Source organism: Dioscorea cayenensis, chromosome 6 (assembly GCF_009730915.1).
Source record: "Dioscorea cayenensis subsp. rotundata cultivar TDr96_F1 chromosome 6, TDr96_F1_v2_PseudoChromosome.rev07_lg8_w22 25.fasta, whole genome shotgun sequence".
Classification (NCBI taxonomy): domain Eukaryota; kingdom Viridiplantae; phylum Streptophyta; class Magnoliopsida; order Dioscoreales; family Dioscoreaceae; genus Dioscorea; species Dioscorea cayenensis.
Window position 1 is genome coordinate 14174547 of NC_052476.1, and position 11654 is coordinate 14186200.

Here is an 11654-nt window from a genome sequence, read left to right on the forward strand (position 1 = left end):
CCCTATATATTGTAATACCAAATAGTTTTAAAAGAATTTGGAAAGATTTCTGCTTTCCAATGACTATTAGTTGTCATTGTAAAGTGTTATTAAATATTTAATGGTAAACCAATCTACCCTTAACAAAATTAATGGCATAAATCTTTCCTATTAATAGTAATTAAATTAGAACATGCACTTATTTTTTTAAATAATTCCTTTTGATCGAAATTCATCTCACTTAATGATAATTTTAAAGTTCCTCAAGGGTATAATGAAATTATAAAATGCTATGTTTTCTTGAAATAATTTCTTTTGGTCTCATATTGTTTTTTTTTTTTCAAGTTCCCATATTTAATGAAATACCAAATAAATGTTTTTTAAAATTTTTTAAACAAAAAAGTTAAAACAAGTTAGAATAGATTTCCACTTTCCATATAATATCAAATTTCATTGGAAGTCCTTGTTGATTTTTTTAACGTAAAACCAATTTAATGCCCTCAAAAAAAAATTAATGGCATTGAATCTTTTTTATTAACAACACCAGAAAACAAATAAATGTAATTAAACACCTCCCATTACTAATATCACATTTAATACAACAGAAACTTAAATGCAATAGAACAACTTTTTTTAAAAAAAATTCATTAAATATATGTATAGATATTGTAAGGAAAACACTAATAATAAAAAAAAAAATACCTAAAGGTATATAATGTTCTCAATGAAATTTCATCTTTTTAAAATGTTGCAAAAATTTTTTGTTGCCAATTTCATTAAATTTTAATTCTTCTTCAAGAATATGTATTAAGGGTGTGTTTGGATTGAGTTGTCAGGAGGGAAAGCTAAAAGGGAAGAGAGGGTTAAGGAGGGCTAGGGTGAACCATCTCCCTGTTTGGATAAACTTTTTTCATTTACTTAAGGGACTGGAAAGTTAACTCTTGAGCTTCCAAAAGTCTCCAAATTTCACTTTTCTTGGTACTCTAATGTAGGGTTCCAAGAGGAGAGAGAACATCCAAAAAAATTATAATCATTAGAAAAACCATAATGCCTTGTGGTTTATAATTAAATTTAAACTTCACTCTTTTTAATTAATTAATTGTAGAACCTCACTTTTTTCATCATCTTTCTAGTTTTCTTAATCCAATTTTATCATTCCTTAAGGGTTTAAGCATCACTTTCAATCTCATCCGAATGTAAGATTCTTAAATCTTGTCTTCTACTCTTGATTCAATCCTTATGATCAATTTCTTACACCTTGCATCGATTTGATCATGTGTTTTTTATCTTCTTTTCTCCAATTACCAATATAAATAGATCATTTTCTCATATTGCTTTTAGCATTGCTATATCACTAAATTTCTCTTTTTCATGCTTTCATCATTGTATCATTTTGGTTATTGGTAGTGTATGCACTTGAATAGGACTAAGTAATATTTTTATTTGATAACAAGACTAATTATAATTTGTAGATCATATTAATGCATATTCTTTCTTTTAATTTCCATTCCCCGCTTTACACAAACAAAATTTATCAAACAACTTGTCATTTTTTTCTTTCATTAAAATTTGACTATTTAAACAAGAGTACAAACTTTTCTTTAAAAATCCATTTCTTACTTTCTCTTCTTTTTTCTTTCTTTAGGTCCCTTACTTTCCCTTTCACTTTTGAATCCAAACACTATGTATAGTTTTTCATACTCATGTTTACTTTACTTGGGACACTCTTATGTGATATAATTAGAAATATTTTGTGTAGATGTTAATGATGGCTTTCTTTTTAAATATCTATACACAGTATTGCTTCAAATAATAAACATATTAAATATAATATAAATAGTTTATAGTTCTTCGTTGGTCACATGGTATACATATAAACTCAACTAAATTCAAGCAATATAAAGAAAATTTTTGAAAAATAATAAAAATGCATTCAATAGTAAACATCAAACATAAAGATTTCAAAGCAAGAACAAATGAGGCTTTAAGCTTCCAACATATGAAAATATTAAGTAAAAATTACCATTGAAAAATTTTGCTTGAGGTATTTTACTAACTAAATTAAAACCCAAATCCTAAATTTATATATATTGGATTCTTTTATCAAGTGATGTTAATATGTTATAACATATTAGATAAATGAGCTAAATTTATTCAAAACTAAATGCATAGAAAATTAAGTATTAAACACTATAAAGTAAAAAGAACTAGAGAAAAGTTTGGAAGAGAGATTAGAAAATGTTACTAACTGAAAGTGGAAAGGTGATGGTGAATTCTAAGAGAAGTTTGGAGATTTGGAATTGATACAAAATAACATAAATATATATTTTCTCTAATCGTTGAAGATGTGGTTCATGGATGGATATTAGAGAGCTTGAAGAATCTATGAGGATAGAAATTCGAGAGAAGGAAAGAGGGTGTAGTTAGGATAAAGGTTGAAGATAAGTAGGTTACATTTCTCATATGTAAATTTACTGCCATATATGCCTAGAGATTTTTGAATAATTGATTTGGATTGACAAAAGGTTTTTGGTTTCCAATTATAGCCTCACTATTTTTTTATGTATACATCGTATTACACACCATGCATCTATTAGGGACAAACTTGAAAATGATTTGAAATTTATATAAAGTAAAAAACACTTTACACCTGCAAAATATATGATATAATAAAAAATATACAAATATTTTGATTAGACTCATGGCATCATTTGAAACATTTGCTTAAGATATGGACAATTGTCTTATGAAGGGATACAAACTCAAATAAGAGGATACAGATCTAAACTGGGGAAAATAAATCCCCTTGATAGTTAAGTAAGTAACTAGGCAAGGGAGAAAAACCGCAATTCTCTCTCTTAAGTAGCAGTTTAACTTAGGCATCCGACAATCCCCTTGAGTCTAAAGTGCTCAAAGACCTTAATACATGCACTTTTTCTTTATTGTTAGGACATTCAACCAGCCGATTTAGCCGCTATGTGTTTTTGCCATAAAAAGAGAGAGGAGCTAATATTTCAAAGGATCATTTTAACCTCGATCTATTGGCATCGAATGAGGAACTATGAGCACTCCATATTATGAACCTTAGCTCTATGGAACAATATGCTATTACTAAAAAGTGGAAGAATTGAAATCCTTTATATAGATATTAAGGTAGACAAACACTAAGATGGGAAAAAAAACCAGTATTTTACAACTAAAATTCCTCCATATTATGTTCTAGTTTCGCACTACAGTGAACCCTAGGAATACAGAATTTCTCTTAAATTCTAAACAATAGCTTATAATAGGAACAAATATCCAAACTCTAAGTTACTTTTTCTTTACTCTATTCCACTCTAAACTTTCATAAAATTTACAATAAACGAAAGAAAAAAAAGTTTGGATAGAAGCAGATCCAAGTATTGAATAGGTAAGCACCATATACTAATTAACACAAGTAGTTATGAACCTTGTAGATTATCCCATGCATGGGGCAATGAAGGAGGAGCCCCTTATTTACTCTTCAGGACTAAGTGGAAAAAAGATGAGATTCTCATACAAAGAAAAGAATTCATTTACTTTGAAAAAATTGAATGAGAAGCCTAGTAATTGCATATGAAATTCCCAATTGTTTCAAATTCTCTGAGTATGATGAAATCATCATCATCACCATAACATCAGCATCATCATCTTATTTGATTTGCTGATAAAGATGATCCCAAGGAAAGGCAAATTTTCTTAATAGCAGTAAGGGAATTTAAGGAACTCCTGTGTTGTGTAAACACCAAACCTATGAGAATCTAACACATTCTATTTTAAAACTTAAATCTATTTTAAATTTTTTTAACAAATTAATGATTAGGTAGGTTTTCTAGATGCATCAACCATGGGATAGCCAAATGGTATGACACATGAGTACACCAAGGGGAGGACAAAGGTTCGAATCCAACCAACGACCAAATGGTCTATTGGTATACGGGTCGCCGATAAAGCTTTTCACCGAGTTGTGAAAGTTCGATTTGGTCCTAGCGCCCATGTGTGCGTGGCCCTGCCCCTTCTGGCTGTCTGTTCCTCTTGTCAAAAAAAAATTGAATTCGTTCATGCATTGAACATCTGGACCCAATACTGTTTATTAAGCCTAGGTACCTTGTGGGAGAAACAGTGATTTCGTCCCTCTAGAGTTACAGGGCAGGGGGATTTTTCTAAGAGGTTAATAGGCCACTGTAACTTGTGCACCTCCGTACATGCATGTCTTTTTAACACTCCCTTAAATGCAGGTTGTCACACCCACCCCTTCTACCGAGGTAAATGTGGCACCCATCAGATAAAAATCCATTTTAACTGGAAACCTGACACCCCTCAAAAACCAAATTACACTTACAAATCACAATTTACAACTTTACACCAACTACAGGATTCAAATACATAAATACAACAAATATCATTACTCAAATTTGCGGGTACAACCGCTACAAGATCACAACATCAATAAATAGGAAGAAAAAAGGACCCACTGCAGTCCTCGACTCAACCCTGACTAGCTCTAAACTCGATCAGGCAATCTAGGGTCCCGCTCCTGCAGCTACAGCACATTCAGTTTGTCGGTAGTGGCTTAATAATTTCAAATACTTAAATACAGTGTATATAAAGCATATAGACATCAATCTCTCAAATAATTTTCCCAACTTTCACAAATACCCGAATTCTAGCAAAATACAAGTTTTAAAGAGCTATTTGAAAACATGAATTCATCACAAATCAACATCAAACCAATTTTCCAAGAAAATCCAAATTGTTGTGAGAGACTGCCCTCCTAAGAGCGGCAGCTGGGTTTTACCCCCTCATCACAACCCAAAATAGCAAGTGATGTAAAAACCGTCGTCAAATCCAAGGCTTGAAAACTCTCCCCGACTAAGCCGTCTTCGCACCCTTGACGTTGGTCCATCGGTCCCGTGTGGTGACTCCGGGATCCCGATGTATAATCCAATCAGAGCTCTATGCTCCCACCTGATCTGGACAAATCAACACTCAGGTCCACCACGCCACCTCTAAAGGCTGGCCCGTGGGGACCCACTACTACAGTAGTCAGGCATTAGCCCGCCGTCACCATCCAAACCAACATGTAGATGTAGCAATAATACAAACTGTATAAATCATATCACAGGGTCCTTATCCAGGACAAGCATTCACAGTACAATACATGCATAATACCAGAAAAAGCCCAAATCCATGATACTATTCCTATACTAGGAATGAAAACCAGTTCCACAAATATTGTCGGTAAAACATTTTAATACGCGCACATGATTTCACAAATCATTCCAAATCAAAGCATATCTAACCAGCCAAAAATAAATACATTAACCGAATAATTAAATCACACATACATGTATTTTCACTATTTGCAAATACATATAATTATACAAAACTAATGTATCAATACGATTGTTATGAACATCAACGGCAAATAAATATAAGTATATTTCAACATTATACACAATTAGACATTATACACAATTAGCTTTTAAATAATTATTTCAAAATAATAATAATTAATCAATTATTTAAAATAATAGCCACTACCAACTCACCTGGTCTCCCTTGGGTTCTTTGCTAGAACTGGAACTCCCTCCCAAGACTAAACAACACCTAACAATATAACATAATAAAAATACATATAAATATCACAATTAAACCCAAAAGAAAATACAATAAACCAATATCTGACTCTCTAATTGGCCCACTCATTCCAATCGGTTAAAACACAATATTGCATAGTTAAACCGGTCTCCAATTGCATTTAAATAAACCCAATTTAGGCTAGACCATTCTGAACCAAACCTCAATTCCACTGAACAAAGCTCAAATTCATTGAACCAAACTCAATTTCACTGAACCAAACTCAATTTCACTGAACCAACCTCAATCTAGCCAACCAGCCTTGAACCAACTCCAATTCTTATACAAAATCTGTTGAACCAACTTGGTTCAACCGAACACAAATTTTCCTTGAATTGGTTCAACCCAAATCCTTAGCCCCACATCCAAACTAAGCCCAAATCAGTCTTAACCCACTCAATTTAACCAAACAATTCGAGTCCGACCACACTCAACTTGATTTGATCAAACCCACTCAACCAAATTAAACCCAACTCAATCAATTCAATTCAACTCAACCAAATCAATTCCAACTTGGTTTGATCCAACCAAATCAATTTGGCTAAACCCAACCAATTCCAATCCAACCATCATCATTAACATCTTAATCATCCATCATCATCAATTAATTAACCAAACCAAACCCTAACCTCACAAAAACATACTAAAATTCTAGCATGGTTTCTCAAGCTTTTTAACTAAACATTATACATCATTTCAACCAAATAATGAACAAACCATCAAAATCTAGATTTTTCTAACTTATGTTTTCAGCCAGAAATTCACTTTTAGTCCCTAGAAATATGATTTCTTACAAAACAGTCCCTGTAAAATTCACCAATGGTCCCTGAATTATGACATAGTATTCTCAAAAGGTCCTTCGAAACTATCCAATGGTCCCTGAAGTATAACACAGTATTTCAAAAAGGTCCCTACCGTCTTACCTTTCAGTCCTTAGTTTTCAGAAACATTTCATATCAATTCTTTTTCTATTACTCTTTAACCCAAAATCTTTTAAAAACTTTTACATTTAGGTCTTTATTTTTCCACTTGGGGTTTCTCAACAAGATTACTCTGTAGAAAAGTCTTACTGCAACTGCAGTAATACCCTGAATATATTTTTGCAACAGTTATCCAAAGGTTCAAGGTATTACACAAGTACTTAACTCCTATTTGTAAAAAAAAAAATCATCATTTGTAATAATGGATAAGTTTACAAAAACTAAAATCTATATTAACCAAAAATCACATACTTTTACAAGGGCATATAAACTATTACACATGTAATTTAAGTTAAAAAAAATATTTAAATTTTACATAAAAATCTATATATATTTATATACATTAATAACTCAGTCAAATTTCATACAAGAAAAATTTATGTATACTATCACAAAATCTGAAAGTTGTAATTTTGAGATAAATCTATATGGCAAACCCATAAACACTAGTAACCAAAAATTACATGCTTTTAGAAGAACATATAAAATTTTACGCATGTAATTTAAGTTAAAAAAATATTTGTATGTTACATAGAAATTTATATATATATACATACATTAATAACTAAGTCAAATTTCAAATAAAAAAAAATATTTATACTATCACAAAATCTAAAAGTTGTAATTTTGAGATAATTCTATATGACAAACCCATAAACACATGAGGAGTAAGGCACCCTTTTGCTTATCCACCGGTGTGTAAACAATTTATATATCTACAAAAAATACAAATAAATTCCACCGCATCTTCCAAATTGTCGGTAAGATGAACAGCCAGGGCAACTTATTAGGGACTTCGGCATCCAATCCAAACAAACACTTCTACTATTCTTGTACAAACAAAAGATACAACCAATTCCCACTAGTCCTCCTTTTATACTTCTTTCCATTTCACATTAAATATATATCCATTCAATGAGAAATCCAAGACTGTCTCATAAGCTTCTTTGACCTTCTCTCTCTTCCTCCCAACTCCTCCCAACTCCATCAAAGAAACCAAAATTTGATGGGCAAGAACAACAACAATCCCTACCACCAAATTAGCTTTTTCAATCCCACATACTGTTTACAACCTCTCACCTCCAAAGAACTCCCACAAAAATGCTCCAAAGAAAGCATGAGTTTCTCTTCCGGCCGCCATCATCTCACCCTTCCTTCATGTGAGATCGGTAATAACCCTTCTTCACCAAAAGTTGGCTGCATGGGCCAGATCAAGAAAGACAAGGTTTCTTGGCCATGGACAAATCCTTTAACAACAAGAAGCAGCAGTAATGGAAGCAAGAAGTTCTTGAAACTTGGTAGAGTGTTCTCGTCTCGAAACATGATAAGCCCAAGAGTGTCATCAGAGAAGATGGAGCATGAACCTTATCCGGTTAATACGTTGGCAAGTGTGCATGACATGGATCCACCATTGCCAGTGGTGAAGTATGTGATGAAGGAAGGAAACTCAGGTGATAGTCTTTGGAAAAGACGACGAGGAGATCAGAATGGACTCGAAGGTTTGCAGATCAACAGCAATGGCAGATGCAGCATGTCTGTGTTTACAGCAGATTCATGTGGGTCATGAGAGATCCAGCTGGTTTTTTACTATTTGTTCCTTTGTTTGTTAACTGTATTTATTTATGAACTATGCACATGAAGATTGACTATATGGTATGGGAAAGGAAAGAAGATTGGAAAATATTTTTTGGACATGGATGTGAGTTATTAGATGAAATGATGAAGCCCTTTTTGTTAAATAATAATAATAATAATAATTTTGGTCAATTATTTGATTGCACATGAAGTTTCATGTTTAGAACATGAGTAATGTGGTCATGTCATGCATAATGGGACCATTGTCTTCTAGTTTTTGCTTGCCATTCTGATCTAGAATGGTTTATTCTTGCTAGTGTTGGGACTATGTTCAGTGGCAGCATAAAAGAATCATGTGATGGGGTACCAAGAAGGATTTTAGTAATATGTTTTAGATTTAGTTTTTTGTTTTTTGTGTTTGTTTGAGATTATTAAAGTTGGGGCTAGGTTGGGTTTGGAGCTTAGCTATTGGTGAATTTATTTTGGAGAGAGAAATTTTATTTTCAGGTGAAAATCTTTTTTCTAATTAATTATTAATGTTGAGTATTAATGAACTTTTGAAAAGTATATATATATATATATATATATATATATGTACTTTTTGCAAAGACACTCTTAGGCAAATTGGTGAAAACTTGTTTTAGATGATGGTGTGTTTTTAAGATGTGAAGTTAATAGCAAAAGGATTGGTGATGAGGTTAGCTAGACTTAACAGCAATTTTCATAATATATGTTACTAACTTGAATTGTTGAATGGATTATAGGACTCCTGTTGGCGGGTTATTATTAAATAACTCAAGATTCCAGTCCAACAATATGAGTCATATGATGTTTGTTTATTTCTTTTCAGTGTGACTGTAAATGGACAATTGCGTACCAATTTAATTAAGAGAAATTAAATTGCATTGTTTTGGGTGTTTCCAGGATTGTTCTCTCCATGACAATTATTTTGGAGTTGAGGATTTTATTGTTTTTTATAATTCTATTTATTTATTTATTTTTAAATATTATCAATTTAAATATAAATTGAATTTTTTTAAAATTTTTTAAATGTACATACCATTTATTTATGTTTAACATCGCATGCACTTAAGGAGTGTTTGATTCAACAGACTAAAATGATTGATATTATAAAATCAAATTTTTATAAGAGACCTAATTTTTAAAGTGTGATTGTACTTTTTAATCAATCAAAATAGTGGGGAATAAAACTGACATTTCAATCATTTTCGTTGTTGATGAAAATTATATAGGAGAGTGATATGTGATAAAACTAATATCAAAAATATTTTCAAAAGCTGTATACAAATCTTATAAAAAAAATGAAGTTATATTTGCATGCATCTCAATTAGTAATATATGTATGTATATATCCCCAAAAAAATTATTTTTTATATATAGATAGTAGTAAAATTACTTTTCAAATCTAAAACTAAAGCATGTGAAATATTCATCTTTTGTTATGCATTCTTTTTAATTCTACCAAATTCAGTGTTTTCCTTTTAATTTATTTTTTAAAAAGAACCCATTAAAGAAGAAGAAGAATAAATATATATATATATATATATATATATGAAACAATTGCATTTTTTCTGGAAATATGCAATTGATTTTTTTTAAATAAGATAAGTGCAAAATTGGTTTAAATTTGTTCGAAGTAATACTTAGGTATACTTATTAGTATATTTATTTAAATTAAATTAAAATTCCAGTTTCTCAAAAAAAAATTGTAGAACTTAAAAACAATAAAGTGATACTTTTCATGAGTCCCGTTTTTTAACTTCAGAAGCCATTTTTGTGAAACAAATATACTAAGATTTACCAAAATAACCCACCCATTTCTGATTTCTATGGTTTCACTCCTATGAAATAAGCACCTCAGCTGAAATTGTCAGCTCTATATCATTTGGTTATAAGTGTTATCGAGTTTACTAATCTATATTAATGTGAGAACTACTAATATTTGGCAAATGGGCTAAGCAAGTCAAGCTCACCTGAAGGTCATCTTAACCATAGATTTCAAGTATAGGTAGGATTTACCTTCTTGTTTCTACAAGCATATAGCATATATATAAATCACTTCTTGTTTTATACAAGCATATATATATAAATCACTTATTTATAACCGGGCAAATAGGTCTAGCCAAACACACCCGTAGGTCATCCTACCTATGGGTGAATGGTGGGCATTCCCATCTTTTACAAGCATATAAAAGGCTTTTTTTTTTTTAATATTATAATTTTTTTTATTAATTACATAAATGAGCATGTTCTAAATTCAAAACGGTATACTAATTATCATTTTGTGTGGCTTTTATAGAAAATGGGATCAAGGTTCCCATTTTTATTTATGTAATTAAATAAAAAAATTGTAATATTAAAAAAAAAGCCCCATTATGAAGGATGCAAAAAAAATAAAAAAAAATAAAATAAAATAAAAAATCTACCAAGGATCCTAGGAGGTTTCATAGAATCGATTGGAATCTTACGATTGGATGAGGATTATAAGATTTAATAAAAGAAATGTTAAAAAATTCACACACAAGTAGGTTGTTTTAATAAAGAAATTATTCATCCCATTGATTAATGACATCAAACTTGAATTTACAAAAATTAATTAAGGCTTGTCATACATGATCCTTTATATTATCGTAACAATTAAATAAAAAATATCTATTTTATAGTTCTATAGCACTCACAAAATGTTCAACAAATAAACATCATTATGTTTGTTAAATTCCTTCAACAGGAAAAAAAAAAACTAACATATATAATCATCATAACTATAATTGAGATAATTAACATCACCATAATCTTCATCAGTAATAAGATTATTGGTTTAATCGTCAAAACTCTAGATGCATCTCAAAAAAATTTTGGAGAGGTAACAATCAAAATTGTTAATATTAAGGAGAGAACACCACTTTCTGATCTCGACCTTCCTCTATTTTGTTCCCTAATTTTCTCTCAATTCTCCTCTCTATGGCTGGTCAAGGAACTCTCTCTCTCTCTCTCTCTCTTAAATTTGGTGCATCATTGTTAGTGTGTTTTTTCTTAAAGGCTATCAGGTTTCATTAGGTTTTGAAAATATATAGATCAACTTAAATGATCTAGTTTGACTCAACTTAATTAACAATACCTTTCAACTATACCATTATGTGGAGGGTGTCTGACTCAATTAACTTAAGTTGAATACCATGATTGCAGCAATGCTCATTAAAAACTCTCGAATTATATATACTCACCACAATTACCTATGCATAGTTATTTCAAAGATCATCATATTGTCCTCTCAAATCTAGCATGAAAATGTTGATGAAATTTCCCAAAGAATCTATCTATGCTCCTCCTAGAATATACCCAAACCTTTCAAGTATCATCTATAAGTTCGACAAAATAGGTTGAACCACCTATGCATTTACCCTTTATATCACAAACATATGAGTGAACCAAATCCAA

The 11654-nt window shown here is 30.9% G+C and overlaps 1 protein-coding gene across 1 annotated transcript; it reads left to right on the forward strand.

Annotated features, from left to right (window-relative positions):
* The first annotated feature begins 7543 nt into the window (after positions 1-7543).
* Positions 7544-8341, forward strand: LOC120263849. The gene has a single exon (XM_039271824.1). It carries the CDS (start codon positions 7627-7629, stop codon positions 8185-8187), a length of 561 nt encoding a protein of 186 aa, XP_039127758.1. The 5' UTR covers positions 7544-7626; the 3' UTR covers positions 8188-8341.
* The last annotated feature ends 3313 nt before the right edge of the window (positions 8342-11654 follow it).